The sequence below is a fragment of the Symsagittifera roscoffensis genome, chromosome 2 (assembly GCF_963678635.1).
Source record: "Symsagittifera roscoffensis chromosome 2, txSymRosc1.1, whole genome shotgun sequence".
Lineage (NCBI taxonomy): Eukaryota > Metazoa > Xenacoelomorpha > Acoela > Convolutidae > Symsagittifera > Symsagittifera roscoffensis.
Genome location: NC_087063.1, coordinates 18,779,009 through 18,801,430, shown reverse-complemented (window position 1 = coordinate 18,801,430; position 22,422 = coordinate 18,779,009). Strand labels below are relative to the sequence as shown.

At 34.2% G+C, this 22,422-nt stretch overlaps 2 protein-coding genes across 2 annotated transcripts in view; one reads left to right on the top strand and one right to left on the bottom strand.

Moving 5' to 3' along the window:
* The window catches only part of LOC134839246 (endophilin-B1-like), a 240,021-nt gene that overhangs the window by 138,981 nt on the left and 78,618 nt on the right, over nt 1-22,422 (bottom strand). The window lies entirely within an intron of this gene.
* The window catches only part of LOC134839730 (uncharacterized), a 34,762-nt gene that overhangs the window by 2,785 nt on the left and 9,555 nt on the right, over nt 1-22,422 (top strand). Inside the window, exons 2-4 of the mRNA XM_063855352.1 lie at nt 12,068-12,801; nt 17,821-18,025; nt 18,606-18,707. Coding sequence (XP_063711422.1) covers nt 12,068-12,801; nt 17,821-18,025; nt 18,606-18,707 — 1,041 coding nt within the window. The remainder of the gene's footprint in view (nt 1-12,067; nt 12,802-17,820; nt 18,026-18,605; nt 18,708-22,422) is intronic.

Sequence of the window (22,422 nt, the reverse complement as noted above, 5' to 3'; positions counted from 1 at the left end):
TTCACACATCCAAGGAAATTGAGCCAAATGTTTTTGTTAGTTTTTTGACAACGGAAGAACAGAAAAATTTTAGAAAGTTTTTGCTTCTTCAAAATCATCAAATACTAATTTTGGTAGTACTTTTTCCGACCTTTGAAGACAAGTTGGAATGTTTGCTCGTTCTGACGGTTTTTTAAGCTGACAAGATTCGTTTTTTAACCAAAAATGTTTACTTTTTATACAAACTGGAAAGCATCATATAATTGAGCTCAAAAAAATTTCGATTTTCACCCGTGTTCAATTTGTGTCACACCACAGGGAGCTAAAATGCCATTTAGGCCTAATTGAATTAGCTAATTTGCAAAACAACTGTTTTAAAACCCGTAGTTTATGCGGCAATTTACTAAGGCTTTTAAACCACTAAAATTAATTTGAGGGTTGCTAGTTGATTCACATATTGCATTAGTAAACGCAGAGGTTGAAGTTTCAAAAAATTCATTTTGTTTTAATTGCGCATGGTGTGAAGTTTGACAAATCCATTTTGATTGAAAAATTGATAATTTTTTGGAAAATTCAGTCGACACAGTCGGAAAATTCAGTGCTGCGCTCGTGATTTGTTCAAAGCATAAAAACTTTTCTTTTAAAGTCATGCCTGAATATTGCTTTTGGGGTAATAATCAGGATTCAAATCAAAATCACCGACTTACAGAGACTTAAAAAAAGAGGAGCACTTATTTTTTGATTTCACTAAATTTTAAAAGCGAGATAACTGATCAGGTATCATAGCCCATTTGATCTTTTGTATATCGTTCCGGCTTTCGAAGAAAACGGAATAATTTTGTTCGGTGTGGTTTTTTTTGTTCAGCTAATTTTCACCGATCAAAATAATAATTTTCGACAAAATTTTTTATACCCCTTTGAAGATATCAACTTCTTGACTTCAAATAGAAAAAGATATGTTACCTCCGATAATTTTTTGTAAAGTCCTGGGGTGTTGAAAATTGCCAAATTTGCCATATTCTGGGCTAAATGATGCGCGCTTTAAATAGTTAATTCATAATGCTGAGAGCGTAACGCTAATTATTTATGCGTGGCGAACTATCCCGCACAACAAAATCGTTCCAAATTGCATTGAGGCTAGCTAATTGGTCGTATTAGTTTTGCACTACTCAAAATTTTACACAGAGATTTTTTTCAAAATGTATAGGTTTTCAAAAATTTTTAAGGATATATTTTTTTTCGATATACTTTGAAAGCCCGGTATTTCTGCAATGATGGCACTCGACTAATTTTTTCAATTCATCGGAGAAAGCTCTGCCGATTTCGGTGTAGTTCAATGCACTGATTCTTTTGTGATGGGTGTTTTTTTGGCTCATAATCTGAAAGTCAGATTATTCATGCTTGTTTAAATGATGATACCAGATTCACCTTTGTTGGATGAAATAAAAATCCATTTCGAATGAGCTCAGTTTTTTGATAAGTTTTTTCTACCATTTTTAAAAGCCCGAGTTAAAAGCCCGGATATACTTTTTTATATTTTAACTTTCATACTTTTTTCGATATAAATTAAGGGACAGTCGGAGCATTCAGGGCATAAATAACTATAAATAAACCATAAATAAACGCTCAAGATTGTTTTATTAATTTCATACACCACCCAAATTTTAACACTTAAGAATTGCAATTATCAACCTTGAAATCATCAATACTCCATGAGCGAAAAACTAATAGAAACCAGTTATTGGGCAGTCGAAACACCAGTGCTTTTGCACTGATACGAGCAATGAACAGTAGTTTTGTTAAAATAGATGAGCGCTTACAATTTTTTTCCGTATTTTTCGCTAAGCTCCAAAACCTTCTTTCTTATTTTGAATGATGCATGTGGCTCTCAAGTGTCCAAAAAATTACTAAGTGGAAATCGCTTGCTAATTAATTTACATGCTTATCGCATTAATTATATACTCTCACGAACAAATCCACTTGTAACTTTTCCGAAAAGCGGGGACGAAAAGTTCAATTAATCTAATAATTAGGCAAAACAAAGAAGAAAAAAAAGTAAAAGGTATTAACCATTAGTTGATATTTAGTGATAAACCTGTTTTATGAATAATTTAGGCTCAAAAAAAGCCTAAAATCAAAGAACTCTTAAGAAAGCAGTTAGCCTAAAAATTGTGCTTTCTTATCTTGATTTTGAAAAAACCAGGGTTGGCAAAATTTAAGTTCAAAACAAAAATAACAAACTAACTGTTATATATCGAAAAAAAACATGTTATTTTTGTAAAATTGTTAATTAAATTAACATATCAACAAAAGTTGAGTTTTTTGAACAAAAACGCCAACTTTCCGGCTTTCTCAGCTTTATCGTTTCGGAACAAGCATCGCATTTTCCTCTCACGACCCCGTCCACTTTCACCTCTTTGTAATGACACCATAAATCACTCTTTCTTCTTCCCATGGCAGCTTTCGTTAACGCTAGCAATTTTGAATCTGAAATGCAGTATAGTTGGGTTGTGTTTTTCTAAGAATTACTCATATTTTTAACAAATAGATAACATCACTGTTAGAAATTATAAATAACACTGTAAGTTAAATTCAATGTTAAATAACAATGGTAAATAACTTGCCAACCCTGGAAAAAAAACACGAGTTGTTTATTACTGTTTCAATTTATAGTTCCGGTAAGTGAGGAATAATGCCTGGGAGTTTTTATCCCACATGAATTTTACAGCAGTTGACAGATGATGGGTATTGGTAGGAAATCTACTGATTGCCAAGCGAATATGCTTGCACAGGTCAACTTTGTTTGGTCATTTTGTTGCCACTCAACAATTTCGATTTTGGCAGTACACAATTCGTCGTTTATACAAAAACTATTCGAGACTAGTTAAGGCGCAATTTCTGTGCTAAATCTTGATTCATATATTAAGCAGCAGATAAAGCACAAAAACAATAGATTGAGGCAAAGAAGACAAAAATTAGTTCAAAAAATTTGGCGACAGAACTATCTAATAATATTAAATTTAACATCTAATATAATTTCTTGGGGTTGATAAATCTACAATATAAAAAAGTTTTTAGAGGAACGATGTTTTTCGTACTTTTGATTAGATTGAATTAATATCACTCTACCCATTATCGAACTTTTCTATCCCCAAATCAAATCTTTCATGACAAAACCAACTTTCATACTTTTTAATAACTGTTTACAACACCATGTGTTTGACTAGCGTTTATTAATACACTGGAAAGGTAAAACAGGCTGCATGCTGTAAGCGGGGTAGACCCATTATTCCATGAAATGGGAAAAAAATTTTGGGAACTTTGGCCTGATTTTTATATGGTTTTTGTTCAACCTCGAAATATATTTAGTCTACATAATAGCTACCCACAAATTAAAAAGTTTTAAAATTCTCCCAGTAAACTTCGTTATAGTGATCTGTATCTGACTGATGTTGCTGATAGCAAAGCACATATGATACAAAAAAGTTGTTGTTAGAAGCTATTTATCGAAGAAACAGTACGAGAAAAAGCTTCTCATTGATTGTAGCATGGTTATTGATGTTGTTAATTTCTTTTTATCTTCGATACAGAATAATACTAATAATGACAAAGCACTCATCATGCAAAAAAATTATAAATGAACAAGGATAGCCGGCAACTGAGTTACTGTGCAGGTGGCACTGAGTGTTCCGACCATAACCTTTAAAAAATGAAAAAAACGTTTTTTTTTAATTATTGTCAATTTTTTCGACTGGTGTGATAAAGGAGATGAATAAAAAACTGGAGATCCAAAATAATCGACAGTCATGTTAAATTAAGCAAACTGAAAAAACATTTTTTCTAAAAGAAGCTATATAAAAATGAAAAAAATCAATTTATTATTTTTTTTAATTTTGCAATTTTTGAAATTTTTAAGATTTTGATTTCAAAAAGGCGCTAAAATACTCAAAATAAACTAAAGTTACTCATAAAAAACTAAGTTTTATGTTTAAATTAAGCTATTGTATGATTTTAGGTAGTTGAAATAAGACTGCTTGCTCGTTTTATTCGCTCGAAACAAGACGAAAAATCAAAAATTTTAAACCGGTTTTTCTCTTCACGGAAAATTTTTTTGAAATTTTTCTAATTTGGTTCAAACTAAGATTTTAAGGGCTTCAATATGATATATCACGCAACCCAGTCCGATGATTATTTTTGGGTACCTGAATTTGCGTGGAAAACAAAACGAACATTACGAGGCCAAACTATGCACTGGACAGGCGCACAATTTTGTGTCTGTATGTTTTTTGATTCCAGAGGCAAGTTTTTAAATGTGTAGCGAAATGTTATTGGGTTGCCTTTACGAAAGTGACGTGGGTTCCGCGTAAAAACACTTTTAAAGTAGATTTTGTTGGCTCATTAGTTTTGCTGCGGATTCCGCAACGAGCGAATATAGGTAGTTGTTCCGGATTCCGCAAATGTAAGTGGATTCCGAAACTGTAAGCGGGTTCCGCAAATTTATGCAGATTTCGTCTACGATGTGCAGATTCCGCTTAAAATTTGCGGATTGAGCTAATAATTTGCAGATTCCTATTACAGTTCCGGACTCCACGATAGTTTAAGTTTACTAAACAGATATATCTTTATTTATTCATGGATTCCACAAGCTGTTCCAGTTTCCGCAAAACTTTTTGAGGATTCCGCAAGTTTTGTTGCAGGCTCCACAAAATTGTCTGTTTTTGCAGAAGTTTTGCGCAATACAGTGTTTCAGCTATTGATAGCAATGAAGATCAAAGAAAAGTAGCAATGTTGCGGATTCCGCAAAAAATCTGGTTTGGGACTGCTGCGGAATCAGCTTACAATTCACAAAATGCCCAATTTGGCCTCGTAACAAAAACAACTAAAACCCACCCGAATACAAAGTTTCTCCCCATTTTCAATGGCCGGAACAAAAACTATACATAAAAAATAAAATGAGGGTAAGAAAATTTCTTATTGAATTCAGCTGATGAGATGTTTGATATGTCAAATAGTTTTAATTGAGAAACTTTTAAAAATCCCAATTAAAACTGCATTATAGCGGTTTATAAAAAAAGAGTTTTGCGAATATTATGTTCTGCTTTATCTCAAATTCATCCGCAGGTTTTATGCTAGTCTTTTTAAGAAACTGAAATTGTATGACTTTGAGTTTTGTACATATGGAGTTAAATGTCTGGAGTTTTAAGGCATGGAGGTCTGCTTGAGAGGTCTGCTATGTATATAAAGCGCTCTGGAAATAGTCTAAGATAGAGAGATTTGCAATTTTAAAGCCAAGTATAATCGCAGACGAATGTATATGTTTTTGACTTGAGCTCATGACAGATATCTTCAACTGGAATAAAAGAATCATTAAAAACTATTATATAAGAAATCGGTTTTGTCTAGATTAAAACCACAGCTAGTACAAACATCCCTTATTTCAATCGAATAATTACTTAAAAATAAAGGCGTAGGCTCCGGCGAACTTTTTTCTACTTAACGTAATTTTTGAAAAAAGCTGATTTTTTTTTTCAAAAGAGAATTCGAAGTATTCGCAAAAATCAGTGTCCCTGAGCAGTATCTGGGGTTAACTATTAACTGATACCTTTTTTGCTTTATTAGTTTTTAGTTTTGACAGTGAGATTAGTTCAGCGCTGTTTCCTTCATTAGTCAGTTCGCTTCCGCTCGGCAGAGGACGTGAACTTGAACAAGACAGAATGGACATGCATCTTCCTTCCTAATTAAACCTAACAGGCTATATCGGCAGATTAATCCTGGCAGAATGGGTTAAGTGCACCGCTTCCCCCACTGATTGTCGGATTTGAGCTAATCTGACATCGATAGTTAACTCGGCTTCTATTTCCGATTTGATGAAGCAAATATCTAGATTTTTCTCACTAGAAAATTCCGTAAAATAATTCCGTAAAAAAACATGTGATTTTACATGTTTGGACATGTGAATCACTTGTGACACTCAATTTCTCCCGAGGTTTTAATCACATGTGACGAACATGTGAAATTACATAATTTTTTTTTCGTAAAATTACATGTTCATTTTTTGAGTGCACATGTATTTCTCCCACGTTTTGCCATAGTCCGGGTCTGAATGCGTGGCATTATTTCTAAATATTCAAGAGTTATATTGCTCAAAAGGGTCTCTCTCTTGTTTGGCGGATTAAGTTCTTCCGCGCCCTTAAGTTGTCCTTTCGACCTAAGAACCTTGAGGGGGTCGGTGTGCAAGCGTGCATTTTTTTGGAATTTACCCAAAAGTGTTGTGTTACCCAAAAGGTTCGATTTTAACTAATAAAGTGAGGCTACCAGAAGAAGTGGAGTCAAGGGGTTATACGTGAATATGAGTTTACTTTCTCACCTATTTTTTAGAATATTTTTCAAATGAAATTAACTAGAAATTTTAGTTTTCCAACAATATTTTTTTATGTTCTATAAACTCATTTTTTGCGCGTTTTTTTCTCCTAAAATTTTCCTTTAGCGCAGAAATTTTTGCAAACCAGCGTTTTTCTTATATTCCGAGAGAGCTCAAAACCTCATTGTGCCCGTCCTAAAAAAAGACTGAAATTTGATTAAAAATCCACCTCCGCCGATGATGAAAAAATTAAGCCCCGCACCTGCTTAAACGTGTTATTTTAACTTCTAGATACATAGAGCCATCAATTATAGTTTTCTAATGTACTGCATTAAATTTTTAAATGCATTCTTAGGGTGTGAGGGGGAGTAGGGTATCAAAAAAGGGGATGTCCGTTTATGGCCGCGATTACCGAATTAGACAAGGCTCAACTGAAATGTATTGCAATTTAATACCATCCAATCCAATCCAGCCTCAACTGAAAGTGAATCGATTAAGCGCTCATTAAAAGCGCATTAGCAGAGTATTAAGTATCATTTCCCAACTGCGTCGCCTCGGGCATTCACGGGCATTCAGTGCATCAGCGGCTAAACCATTCACATATCACGATCAACCCATCCCCCCCCAATCAATGAAAACTGGAGCTACTGGAGCAATTGGTGGTGGACAAATCTTATTCATGGCATAAATGAAAGCGGACGGAAAAGAATACGAGTGTTATTCTGTTTTTTTTGCTTGAAGGCGTGGTCTGAGTATTGAGTAAAATATGTTGAAGCTTAAATTCAAATCAAGCCACGATAATAATGAGTTCAAAGCATTTTTTGATGAGGCTTATAGTTTCATTTAAACAATTAAAAACACTTCAACTTTCATGTTGCCCTGCCCACCTCTCTTATTTTTTTCTTTTGAAGCTCTGATTGTAGAGTTTTTGCAATGGTTGATTAGAAAAAATTAATTTTATTCGATAGTTTTTTGAGAAAAAAACTAAGCGGCCATTGTAATATTTTGACGGAATTCTCACCAACTAAAAGTTATTAGTGATATTAAGCTCAAATAAATTATATATAATAATCACAAGTTGGCGAATTTGTCCTGAATGCAAACCCCCATTAGTTTATAAAAAGCAATAACAAGGAAAGCTTCTTATAATTTGGGCCCATTGCATTGATATCTTTCAGATAGTTTAAAAGTATCCGTTAAATAAGCTTTAAAAATGTTTCGGTGTTGGTTTGAATATTAAAATCACTCATGCATAAAATTGTTTTCGAAAATCGGAACAAAAAAGAAATTTCGAAAGATTGAATAGCTTTTCCTGGTGTGAGAAACCTTGTTAGTTTTGTGGCCAGACGAAATGACCAGACAAATTGTGTTTTATCTGCTTCTACCTCCGGGCAGAAACTTTCTTTCTCCCCCAGACAATTTTCTATTACCAGAACAAGCCTCATAAAAATCAGAACAAGCTTTTTCGATTGCGCGCCAACGCATTTGAAGTACTAGAATTGGTATAAGCAAACTGATTTACATTCAAAACAAACAAAATTGGTTATTGGTTATTATACTGCTCCATAAACCTTAAAAGGCAGTCGGAACCTTCAGGGCTTCGCCCTGATACGAGGAGTCTTGTTGTTCCGACTTTCGATACGAAAGTAACGGAATATTTGTGCTCGGGGTGGGTTTTTTTTCTTCAGACAAATTTCGACTTTTTAACTAGCCATTTTTGACAGAATTTTTTTATATCATTCAAAAGGTATTGCTGTCCTGAGCTTAAATTTGAAAAGATATTTTACCTGTGATCATTTTTCGTAAAGTTATGGGGGTTTAAAGATTGCCATTTTGGCCAATTTGGGACAATTAACGCGTGATATATTTCGCGCTATTAACGCGTGAGCGGAGGCTTAACCCAACACAGAAATCGTTCCAAACTGGTCGAAGGAAGCTTAGTTGCCCTAATTGGTTTGTTACTAGAAGCGAAATCTATCAGTTTATACTTCAAATGGCATGTGGGGCGAAGACTTTCACAAAAAAAATCTCAAAAATTAGTTTAAAAAAAGTTTCGTTTTATATTATTACGTTTGATTTTTTCTTGTTCTTACTGCTCCATAGACCCTAATAGACACTGAACCATTCAGGGCTTTGCCCTGATACGAGCAGTCTTGTGCATTTTTCAGATATTATCAAAAAAAATTGACGCAACTTTTTTTCTGCAAATAAAAAACTCCAATTGGCGGCAGAAAAAGATGCACCAGAGCGTACATGTTACGCTACTTTCTTTGAAAAACAAATGGAAACAGTTGGTACTGATGTTTAATCTGTCGCACTTAGAACGCTTGTGAACGAAAAAACAGAAAAATTGCCCTAAAAAGTTTTAAAAATTGTTCATGCTCAAATTTGATGGTTTGGGGTTAGACTTCGATTAACTTCGATTTACTTGTTAAAAAGAAGAACAAAATTAACCACTGAAAGGCAAATTGATAGAAACGTCAACAAATGATGACACGCTACAAAAAATTCAAAAACGAATTGAAAAACTTTGAAACAGAAACAAATTATTCATTGTTTTGATTTTCCTGCTGACGTTTTTAGTTAAAGTTGACCGAATTCGGCAAAAAACACTAGTTGAGGGCTAGTAATACCTGCTAGGTTTAATTGCGTGATATTTTGCACCTGGTACAAATTGTGATTTTGTCAGAAATGTTTTTGCATTTTATCTGAACAATCATGTATATTTATCTGAATAAAAAAGCGTTAACAGAATACTCATTACCTTTTCTTTGCAATAACCGAAATATGTCTAAAAAAGTAACTTAAGCATACTGCATACATATAGTTACTCTATTTGAAAATTTGTCCAACAAACTAATCGCACTGTTCAAATTGACAACCAACTAAGACACTCGGTGATAAGACTCAAACGTTTTTCTCTGAACGTTTGCATGGGCTCTATTAGATTCAACGCCTCAAACTTAGCGCCTGTTGACTGTTGAACTGCTAATGTCAAACAAACTTTAAAATAGAAGTTTTTGTTAATAATCAAACATTTAATTAGGTTTCAGGGAAGTTGAAAGATCAATCGGTGTAATTTTTCTTTTAGAAGCGTTTTTTTTTCATTTTGAATGAAGCAAAGTTTTTTATGTTTAAATCTCTGCTTCGTGTTTATTGAGTATCAATGAGCGTAGTGAAGATAAAAAAAGATCGATTTGATTTTTTTGTTTTTTTTCTCCAAAAAAAGTCCTATGTTTTGTTCACACCAATTGTTTTTTCTACGGCTTGATTTTTGATTTTCTAAACTTCGGGTTTTCTCCACATCAAATTATGCTCTTTAATTACAAAAACTGGAAAAGTAAAAAAAAACGTGAATGTCTTGGTTTGCGAAAATTAAAGATACCTCAGCACAGGTATAAATTTTTTATTGGTCAAAGTTTCTAAAATTGAGGTATTTTTATTCATAAAGTGTTGATCCTATTTTAGTCTGGAAAATGAAAGAGCTTTAAAATAACATATTTCAAATTTGAAATGCAAAAGTTGATTTTTTTAGAAAGTTTTTTTTCTGTATCTTTGCGTTTTTTTTATTGCAGTTCGAATCAAACTTGGAGTGTTCACTTTTTCTCCACTGAAAATTACCTAAACTACTGCAAGTAGCTCACAATATTCCGACCACATTTTTTCTTTAAAAAATCTTGCTTTTTCAAAAAAATTTTGGAAACTTTTAAAGATGGCGCTTAAAATTTTCAAACAATATTATTATTGAAGAAAAAACTACAATTTTATGGCTTATTCTTCTATAAAAAGCCTGCTTGTTTGCTTTACTTGCTCAAAATTAGACTAGCACTCAAAATTTTCCAATAAATTTTTCTTGCCACTGGGACAACTTTTTGAAATTTTAAAAATGTTTTTCGAACCAAGACGAAAAAAGTTTAGTAAGATAAAACAATCTATTCAGTAAAATGATTACTTGCGGTAAATGTTTTTTGGTTGAAAAACAAAATAATTCTTCTCGCTCACATTATTCGCTTGAAGGTAGACCAAAAATCAAAAACTTCAAACTGAATTTTCTCAACACTGAGATGGTTTCTTCGAATTTTATTAATACCGTTCAAGTCACGACTAAAAGAAATTTAATGTAATATATCACTTGACCGATTCCGATAGTTTTTGTGGTACCTGCCTTTGCGTGGAAAGAAACCAACTAAAACACAGACGAAAAAAATTCTCGGCATTGTGTTTGGAACAAAGTGTAAGGCATTGAATTTAAACCTGTTTTTTCTCGATTCAAGCTGAAATTTGAAAATTTCGAAACAAATTTTGCACAAATCCAAACAAGGCTGCTCGTATCAGGGCGAAGCCCTGATTGTTCCGACTGCCTTTTAAAAGCTATTGAGCAGTAATAACATAAAAAAAATTGAATGTAACAAAATGAAATTAAAAACAAAAAAAAACTGAGAATTTTGTGAAAATTATCACCCCACACACGCCATATAAAAAACATAGTGATAGAGTTCGCTCCCATTAACAAATCAGTTTGGCAAATAAGGTTCCTTTAACCAATTTGGAACGGTTTTTAAGGCGGATTAAATCTCCGCGTACGCGTTAAAATCGCGAAGCATATCTCTCTTTAATTCTCCTAAATTGGCCAAAATGGCAATTTTTAAACCCCCATAACTTTGCGAAAATTGATCACATGTGAACAAATATCTTCGCAAATTTAAACTCAAGACAATAATATATTTTGAATGATGTAAAAAAATTCTGCCAAAAATGGCTAGTTAAAAAGTCAAAGTTAGTATAAGAAAAAAACCCACCCCGAGCACAAATATTCCGTTACTTTAGTTACGAAAGTCGGAACAAAAACAAGTAAAAACGTTGCTTCTTCTGTTAATTCAAAAACAAATGTGAATTAATTTGAGGCCTTTTTCACAACAAAAGTAAGAGACCGCTGGCATATAAATGCTTCATAAGAGCATAAAATTGTTTCGCAAATTGCGTCAACCCAGTAAAAAAAATAGCTAAACGTAAGAAATACTCAAAAACCCAGAAAAAGTGAGAATGGCATCAATCATTTGTCCGAAATTGTCTCGAAGAACAGAATGATAAAACACAAAATATATTCATAAACTGCCTGTTTGACATCGCATTTGTTTGCTTAATGAGACGTTTGCGGAGTGAAAAATGAGTGCACCTGACTTGTCATGTATTCCATTTGTTTCTCCTAATTTGAATAGATTTGCAATTGAGAGGGGGCATAAACAAGGCTCTGTTTGCAAATATGACAGGTTTTGACACTCTTATAGCACGCAAAGCAGAAAAAAAATTATTTCTACTTTATTTGACATAAGTTCATTTTCCGGTGGGTGGATAGCCTCTACTGAATTTGCGCTCAAATTTTGTAGTTGAACTTGAGAAGTTTCGTCAGAAACCCCAGTAGAAACATGACCCAATTTAATTTTTAATAATTATTTGGTTAATCTTGTCTTTATAGAAAAATAAGTGTTTAGGGGAATTTACAGAGCCCTAGTTTGTACAAAATAAATCTTGTTAAATTCTTTTCTGTCAGTTTTTTTATTAGCAGTGAGCGGTCACAAAACTTTATATCCACAATTTTTTTCAAAAAATTTTTAAAGTAACTTGTGACTAGTTTTGATATTTCGCCTAATTTTCATTTGTATAGGACTTAGGAAAAAATTAATGCAAACAAAAAATTTAACGTTGACAAAAACATTGTATTTGTAGGTTAATGGTGTTGATACGCGGAGTCTATCGCACGAACAAACACTATCTCTCTTTGCTAACCCCCCACCACCGCCAACCCCAAAATCTCACCCCCCTCAAATCGACACACGACCTCACTCCAGCCAAACCGAGTCAAAATTGTCGTCAGAAGGAGGGCATCGACTTCAGGGGGGCGAAGAGGATGAGCAGGAGACGATCACCATCAAGGTTCTCAGAAGAAAAAACGAGCAGCACTTAAACTCCAATGGCCTCACAAGCCACCATGGCCATGAAAGTACATACAATATTGCCACGAGACCCTCACATCACATGATGCGAACCAGAACCAGCAGCCATTCGTCGCCACACGAACTTACCAAAGTCTCGAGTTCTCCTCGAAAACTGTTTAAAAACGAGTCGCCATTTTTAGAGCGAAAGACAATAAAACCAGCAGTGGAAAATGAACCAACAATATCAACGTCAATTGCCAAAGAATTGACTCATCGTCTAAATGGGGACTCCAGTGCCGACTATGCTGGCCGAAGACAACAGTCTCCTGCGCATGATGCAAAAACCAGTGTGGAACATAATAGGATCCACTCTGTTTCCAGTACCTCCTCCTCCCCTTCCGACGGGGGATGCAACAGAATGAGTCATGCTCACAGAGTACCCCCCAATGAGTCACGTGCAGGTGACCTGTGTGATTACGATTCTACCTTGTCTCATGCAATCAATCGGAGATCATCAGAAAAGAGGTTGGAAAAATTTTAAACCAAATTCAAAAAAGGGAGTAACATCTGAAATTGGCCGATTTGGTTCGATTTTAACTTGATCCGATAGATATATCTATTCCAAGAAGAATCTCGATATCGGCCACTAAATTTCAGATGGTCTCTTTCAAGTTATACAAAATGATTATACTTAGAAATTGTCATAATTTTCAAGGCGTTTCTTTATTTAAATATCCCCTGAAGCCAGGGGCGGATCTAGGATTTTCTCGAGGTGGGGGGGGGGGGGGGGGGGGGGTTTGTAGATTTAAAAAAAAAATCGAAAATTTGGTCGACCCTTTTTTCTAGAGCTTCTGAGCTCTCCCAAATCACTATAAAGACCCCATTTTGACCAACTTTTCTCCGCCGCAGGCAACTTTAAAAAAATGGCCAAAAAAGGGGGTTTTTAGGCCTTTTTTAGAAAAAGTTGACCAAAAATTGCCTTTTTTCGGCGCGCGCTCCCCCTTCAAAATTAGTATATTTTGCGCCCAATTTAAAAAAATTTTAGGGTCGTTCAGCCAAAAATGGATATCTCAAAATAGTACAAGGGGCGGACCCTTTGGGTCGGCAGGGGTCGAATCCTGCGGGGGAGAGGGCGTCCAATAAATTCGCATATGGTTATCTGTTGAATTAGTTATTTGTATTTATCTTTTATAGATAGTCTTTATCAGATACTGTAAATGGGAATACTTAGAGAGATCCCTACATGGCAACCTTAAAGCAAACTTGAATGATATCAGCCTGGTATAAAGTTGTTGTAATCAACTAGAGAAACGTTTGACACCTTGTCTTGAGATCTATTTTGTTTATCATTTAGTCCTTGAGTTTGTATCTGATGCTTATCCTCTCCTTGATTGCGCCCGAATACCCGTTGTTTCTTGCAAGTTTAACATCGCGTTATTTCAGGGAGTGGGAGGGTTCTTTGTTTTTTACTTATTTTTGTTTGTTTGTTTACAATGCCCTTGACCAGCCCATGTATGGTCGTCTCCCTATTCGTCTATACATCCAGGCTTGTTCCTTTGGCCAACCTCACTTCTGGTTTTTCTCCTTATGTCTGTAATTTTAATTGCAATCGGACTATTTATGGTGGTGTGATGTTGCGCATATTAGTTTCTGATCCTACTATTACAATCTACTCGAGCTAGGTCGCAGGTGTCCGGTGCCGATTTACAACCGGCATTTAAGAGCGATACGGAGCCATAAAAACTGCTTTTCACGTTTATCTTTTCTTCCTTTCAGTTATTCTTCAGACCATTGTGCGCTCATTTTCACAGGGTAAAATTCGACCCGCCCCTCTGTATATGCGGGATATGGTTCAATTACTTGCCCCTAATCAGCAGAAATGAAACAAAAATTGCCGTCGAGTACCCCAAGTCTTCCTTCTCATCTTCCTTCTTCTAAAGGCATTCAACAGTGCAAGAAGGAATGGGTTAATGAGGGATTTATAACATGCAGACTCTTTTTGAGGTTAACTGGGTATTAGTTAATAGTTACGGTTAGTTGTCTTAGTTATAACTGAGCTGCAAGGCATAACTTGGCATCAGATGTGTGTAAATTAGTGGGATGTTCCTTCCCCGCCTGTACTCAGAGTGATTGATGATCGAATATGATGAAAGAAACTCCTTTTTTGCTTGATTTCTACAGCAAATGGTCAAAACCGTTCATGCGTCGACAACTTAGGATTGATTCAGAACCGATTCAAACCCATACATGCGCTTACCCGGGTTGACCTCCATAGACAAAAAATACTAACCATACAATTCCTTAAACCAAGTCTATGACAAAATATTAATCATTCAATTTCATACATTTTGCTAAAATGGTGTCATCGAATTTTCAAAGAACTTTTTTCTTATTTTGGCATAAAAATTGGTGTATCGTACTAAATAAAAAAAAAACACTTTTTGTCGAAAAAAACGCTAATCATACAATTTCCATATATAGAAATTGTACGACTAGCATTTTTTTTTGATGGCGACAACCAAATTTTTTTCAACAAACATTATTGCAAAAAAAATTTTTGCTGTGCATAAGTCCTGGATACACAAAAATTGGATTTTTCCGTTTTTTTTCTGGATATATATATTTTTTTCAAAAACATTTAACAATCTTTTCTTTGTATGGCATGGTTATGTATGCTTTGATACTTGTCTGCTAATCTAAAAACTCACATTTTAAAAATAATCATCTTTGAAAATTCTTGCCAAAATTTAAAAGTTAGATTCTTTTAGTATATTATTTGTGTAAGAATACTGTTATACAATCCAGTTTGTTTCCAATGCATTGCAAATGCAAGACAATCAAACCTTTGGTGACTCTAGTTTTGAGTATATTATGGTTTTTTTTTTCATTTTGTTCGGTCACGAACACATCCCAAAAATTTTGAGAAACAAAATTTTAAAAAGAATGTTTTTTTTTTGGTTAATGGGAAAATGCTAGTCATACAATTTCCATATATGAAAAATCACTAATCATAGACCTTTCATGCTTGTTTTTGTACCTATGTTTGCATGAAAAGTGCATGATTAGCAATTTTTTACATATGAAAATTGTATGACCAGTATTTTTGGTCAACCCGGGCCCATACAAAGCTTATAAAAGAGGATTTTCTCGAGAGCGTAGTGGGCAGATTTTGACTTTTTTGATCATTTTGAATTTTGAAATTCATTCAAACTGATTTTTAAAGCTCGCGTCTCCGAAGACACATTAGAGAGCCTATTTTGCTACAATTTTCTAAACTGCTAGCAAAATTTTGAAAAAAATTTGAAATTTTTTTTGGTGCGCGTCCCCCTTCATTATTATATATCAAGTCTACCACAACTGTTCAATAGTTGATACAAAGTTTACACTCACGAACTACTACTCGATAAAAAGATATTCAGTTTGCTGTCGAAATAGTGGAATGAAATCTACTATGGGGAGAGATAATACAGACGGATTATTCTTCGATAGGCTGGCAGTGATTGATAAATCCCCTGTTCCTCAAAGACTAAGTTATTGTTATATTAAAAGCAAAAAACTACCTGACATTAATTTGATATAAACTTCAGCAATATGCACTTTGCTAATTTTCTAATTGGATCTCATATTGGATTAGTAGCGGAGCTAGGTGGGGCCCGCATCCAGTTTCGAGCGTTAACAACACTGATTGTATCAGGGCGAAGCCCTGAATGTTCCGATTGACGTTTGAGGAATATGGAGCAGTAATAACATGAAAAAGGTAACATCAAAATTAATAATAATAAAAAATGAACATTTTTTTCAATTTAGGATTTTTTATCATACCCTCAAACGACATATAAAATACAAATTGATAGATTTCGCTCCCAGTAACAAATCAATAACGGCGAATAGCCTGCTTCAACCAATTTGGAACGATTTCTAAGACGGATTAGATCTCCCATTACGCGTAAATAGCGCTTAATGTATCGCGCATTAATTGTCCCGAATTGACCAAACTGTCAATCTTTAAACCCCTATAACTTTAGAAAAACGATCACAGGTAAAAATAACTTTTCAAATTGAAGCTCAAAATAATAATACTTTTTGAAAAATGGCTAGTTATAAAGTCGAAATTTGTCTGAAGAAAAAACCCACCCGAGCTCAAATATTCCATTATTTTCGTTATGAAAGTCACCCCGAGCTCAAATATTCTGTTACTTTCGTTACAAAATTGGAACGATAATCAGTTTTTTTACCAGTTTTTTCAAAATTGAGAACAAATTGATATTAATCAATTAATAATCGATTATAATCTCTCTTTGTTAAATCCAAATATAATCAATTATAAATAGATTGTACTTTTTGTGTGAAATTATAATTGATTAAAACAGTTTTTTGTTTGAACTGTACTCAATTATAATCGATGATATTAGATTATAATCTCTTGAAAAATATTACGATTATAATCGATTATAAATCTTTTCATTACCTAATTTTGGTAATTTTTGTATTAGTTATAATTGTCGAAAAATCATGATAACTATCCGTTATAATCGATTGCTTACGCCTAAGTTTGGATGTGGGGGCGCTCTCAAAATGTTAAAAATCCCGCAAGGCTCGACCATATGGCCACCCTTGTCACCCCTCTCCCCCTTTTGATTCTGTTTTGTGACACCCAATTGAGAAGTTAACTTGTTTATATCAAATTAGTTGTGTTTTCAATGTAATAATAATTGTTCCGACTTTCGATACAAAAGTAACGGAATATTTGTGCTCGGGGTGGGTTTTTTTTCAGACAAACTTCAAATTTCTACAACTAGCCATTTCTGATGAAATTTTTTATTCTTATTCAAAAGGTATTGTTGTCCTGAGCTCAAATTTGAAAAGATATTTCACCTGTGATTGTTTTTCGTAAAGTTATGGGGGTTTAAAGATTGCCATTTTGGCCAAATTGGTACAATTAACGCGCGATATATTTCGCGCTTTTAACGCGTAAGCGGAGAATTAATCCGTCTTAGAAACCGTTCCAAATTGGTTGAAAGAAGCTTGTTTGCAATAATTGATTTAATAAAAGGAGCGAAATCGATCCTTTTGTACTTTATTTGGTGTGTAGGGGGATAATTTTTATAAAAATTTAAAATTTTAGAAAAAAAAATTTCATTTTGTTTTATTACATTTAATTTTTTAATGTTATTGGTTATTACTGCTCCATAAACCTTAAAAGGCAGTCGGAACATTCAAGGCTTCGCCCTGATACGAGCAGTCTTGTTTAGTTTTCGAGTCACAGGAATTATCAAATAGTGCCAGCCTACCAAAGGATTGTCCGTCTGTATTGTTTCTCCCGATACTAGACTTTTTTTTTTTGACAAAATAGTAGATTTATTTTGCTGAGTGAAACTCTTTTCACAACACAAGGCCGTAGTTTTTGCGTCTAAACTTCGTACCACTATTGAACAGGATGTAGACTTGAAGCTAGAGATAAAACGATACGGCAGCATTGATATATGGCGAAGGATCGACCACAGAGTCTGAAGATTTCGAAGAGGGTTTTAAATTTATTTTTAGATGCAGCTACGAGCAGCTTGATTCCGATCCAAGCGTCTCACTGTCTCTTTCGTCGGATGCTGACAACTGTCCCCCTAACCCACCCTCCCCAACCATTCGAGGAGATCATCACAGCACATCTGCAACGGAGAAAACCAATAGAGATCTCTATATCAGTGGCAACAGACGATGCACAGCCACTACTCGAAAAGGCCTCAAGTTCAAGGTCAGTGCTTCTCAGGGTCAAGAACATACCACGTGATTTTTACTAATGATGTTTATAGGGGGTACTTCCTTCTGAAGTTTGACATTCTGACATCCATTTTTGTTCATATTACAATGCTAAGCTTGGTTCCTTACTAGTGATTTGCATTTCATCTGTATTGACTTGGAAACCACCTATGTTGTGACGATTTTTGCAAATTCTTTGAAGTCCAAAATCTGACGGATTAAAAGAAATGATTAAACACTAGGCGTTGAAATTGGATTTTAGCTAGCGGATAATTGTCTAAAATCCACAGACCATGCGAAATTTGGAGACAAATGTTCAGCCATGCTAGTTTTGAATTCCACCGACAAAGGCGTTTTAGATTCCGCAGCTGAGCGGCACAAATTTGTTCAGGTTCAAAGAAACTGCAAAACCTAGATACAAAAGGTGGAGCTCATTAACAAAATGCAGAATCCATTGACAAAAGCGTAGTCCATCGTTAAGCAAAACTACCCGTACCGAACAAATTCCTTAATTCTGACTACAAATTGACCAATGTACTTTTAGTAGTTTTGAAATAACTATATGATGATTTCAGAAATTGGTTGTGAACAGATTGACTGTGTGCGAGGCAATGGACAGAGGGGTTTTGACAGTGAGGGGGGACACTTCACGAGGAGTTTTTGTGGACACAGAAAAAGTAAGCGCCAAAATTATCTTTTACTTTTAGATCTTTCAAGCTAGTTTCCCAAATCAATTTAACAACATAAGCCTCCTCAATTAAGGTATATCCTAACAATTTGGTTGGAGTATATAGTTTTCTATTTCATAGAGCCTAGAAAATTTCAATCGATTATGAAGAATATAGAGCTGGCCCGAAAAATTTATTCTGCAGCTCGCTTTCTCAAGAATTTGTTGCTTTCATTCTCCAAAAGTTTCAAATTTGAGGTGGAGCGCAACAACAGCAATTTTTTTTACTGGTTAAGATCTTTAAAAAAAGCTCATAAGGAATCCTCCCCATTTATAAGGTTTTTTTTGTATGCGGCGGAGAACATTTTAGTACAAAATGTTTATAAGTTTTGAGAGAACTTAGAAAATTGATCCACTTTCTCATATCTTTTTTGTGCTTTTTTCCGTAGGTTTCCACAAACATGATCCACAAATGTGTTTTATAATCATCTTAGCATATGCAAAAAATAACCAGGAGAGCCGTTTCTTCTGCGAATAGCACAAAAAGTTGTGACCATAGCCTTAAAAAACGCAAACTTTTTTTCAAATTAGTGTCATTTTCTTCAATAGTCATAATAAAATAAGCAAACTGGACAAAAAATGAAAACTTATTGTTTAAATGACGACAGACTCTTATTTAATGAATTTGTCTGGAAAACACAAAAATTTTAAACAAAGGTGTTTGTGCCGAGAAAACTGAGGGATTTTTTGAATAGTTTTTAATTGAGTTGGAAGGCTTTAATATGATTTTTTATTCCATCTCATTTAATTTTTTCTGCAAAACTTGGTTCTAATTGCAAAATAGCAGGCAAAAACGAACTCATTTTTGTTCCGACTTTCGATAGGAAATAAACGGAATATTTGTGCTCGGGGTGGGTTTTTTTTTCTTCAGACAAATTTTGACTTTTTAACTAGCCAATTTTGCCGGAATTTTTAAATATTATTCGAAAGGTATTGTTGTCCTGAGCTCAAATTTGAAAAAATATTTCACCTGTGATTTTTTTTCGTAAAGTTACGGGGGTTTAAACATTGGCATTTTGGCCAATTTGAGGCAATTAACGCGCGATATATTTCGCGCTATTAACGCGTAAGCGGAGAGTTAATCCGTCTTAGAAATCTTTCCAAATTGGTAAAAGAAGCTTATTTGCCATAATTGGTTTGTTACAAGGAACGAAATCTATCCTTTTGTACTTTGTATGGCGTTTGGGGTGATGATTTTCATAAAAAGTTTCACACTTTAGAAAAAAAAATTGTTTTGTTTTATTTCATTGAATTTTTTAATGTTATTACTGCTCCATAAACCTTAAAAGGCAGTCGGAACATTCAAGGCTTCGCCCTGATACGAGCAGTCTCGTTTTTTCTTTCAAATTAGTGTTGGTTTTTCTGCGTGGTGTGATAAAAGGAACAGACAAAAACTACAACTTAGACATAGTGGACAGTCATAGTAAAAGAGTCAAACTTTATTGAGCAGCAGTAATACATTAAAAAAGTTAAATGAAATAAAATAAAATGAAATTTTTTTCTAAAATTTGAAATTTTTTATGAAAATCATCCCCCCAAACGCCACATAAAGTACAAAAAGATAGATTTTGTTCCTTGTAACAAATCAATTATGGCAAACAAGCTTCGTTCAACTAATTTGGAACGATTTATAGGACGGATTAAATCTCCGCTTACGCGTTAATAGCGCGAATTATATTGCGCGTTAATTGTCCCAAATTGGTCAAAATGGCCAAAATTGCAATCTTTAAACCCTCATAATTTTACGAAAAATGATCACAGGTGAAATATCTTTTCAAATTTAAGCTCAGGACAACAATATCTTTTGAATGATATTAAAAATTTCCGTCAAAAATTGCTAGTTAAAAAGTCGAAATTTGTCTGAAGAAAAAAAAACCCACCCCGAGCACAAATATTCCGTTACTTTCGTATCGAAAGTCGGAACAATAAGCATTCGTAAGCAGCTCAAGTTAACCAAAAATAAGTATGCTTGATCGCTTTACTCGCTCGAAATTAGACGAAAAGCAAAAACTCCAAACCAGTTTTTCTCTAGCTGCAAAAAAAATTGTTTTTTTTTTTAAAGGTTGTTTGAGTCACGAGTGAAACAATTTTAAGAAGAGGTATCACTCTACCCAATCCGACGATTAATTGTGGTACCTGATTTTGCGTGGAAAACAAAAACAAAAAAAAGAGAAAAAAGCACAACCGATGACAAAAATCTTCAACATTTTTCAGTTGGATGGATCAATAAGAACTCTTTTGTTGGTGGTTAAAAGAGGTCGAGCCAAAAATGCAGGTCATTGTGAGAGAACATCTAAAAAATCTGTATATTAAAAAAATTGGCGAAAGATCAGTCTGCCAAAAGGCAACAAACAAGGTTAAATATTTGCGGCCTGACCTGGTTGAACCTTGTCTATTTTTGGCAGTAAATTTGCTGCGCTGCAAGTGAAATAAAAAAACGAGTTTTGTCTCACTATAATTGAGTCTTGTCTCTAATTTGCTGAGATGAACAAATTTCATTAGTAAAAGTACAGTAAAAAACCAGTAAGAATCTGCCGTTCGTTCCAAACGTTTTTTTTGTAAACATGAAAGTTTATGCTTTTCGGCAGAGAAACTGAATTTCGTTTTTTGGCAGACTCACATTTTTTTTTCGCCAAACTGACCTTTCGGCACGTTGATACGCCACCATAAATTCAATTTCCCAGTTTCTTATGCCATTATATTATACTATGAGCTTGTTGTTGTCATGGACAAACCTGGTTAGAACTTCCTCGTTTATCCTATGTTTGAGGAGCCTCTGAGAGTAACGTCGCAACTTAAGTTAAGCTGAGAATAAAATAAAATCTAGTTTAAAATAAAAGTATAAAATAAAACGGAGCGCTTCAATTGCGCCATGTAATGAATTTCGCATTAAATCAAGCAGTAAAAAATAAGCATAATGTCATTTGAAAATCCATCTCTTCCTACTAAGAAAACTTTAAATTTGCAACTAATTTTAGACAGTTACTGAAACGACTTATCTCTTATTAGGCTTAACTTGCAAACAGCGTTAGACTAATTTAGTTCCGTCTCTTTTTCAGTCAGCTAGCTGCCGTTGGATTGAAAGACAACAAAACTGCTCGTATCAGGATTTGTTGTAAACAGCCCTGAATGTTCCCACTGCCCATTAAAGTTTATGGAGCAGTAATATCGTTAAAAAATTAAAAGTAATTAAACAAAATGAAATTTTTTTTTCAAAAATTTGAATTTATTTCATAAAAATCATCCCCATACACGCCATAAAAAGTACAAAACAAGTATTGTAACAAATCAATTATGGCAAATAAGCTTCGTTAAACCAATTTGGAACGATTTCTAAGACGGATTAACTCTCCGCTCACGCGTTAATAGCGCGAAATATATTGCGCGTTAATTGTCCCAAATTGACCAAAATGGCAATCTTTAAACCCTCATAACTTTACGAAAAATAATCACAGGTGAACTATTTTTTCAAATTCGAGCTCAAGACAACAATACCTTTCGAATGATATAAAAAAATTCCGTCAGAAATGGCTAGTTAAAAAGTCGAAATTTGTCTGAAGAAAAAAAAACCCACCCCGAGCACAAATATTCCGTTACTTTCGTATGGAAAGTCGGAACAACAAGACAATGAGCTTGAAATAAACAGGAGTGGGATTAAGGAAGCG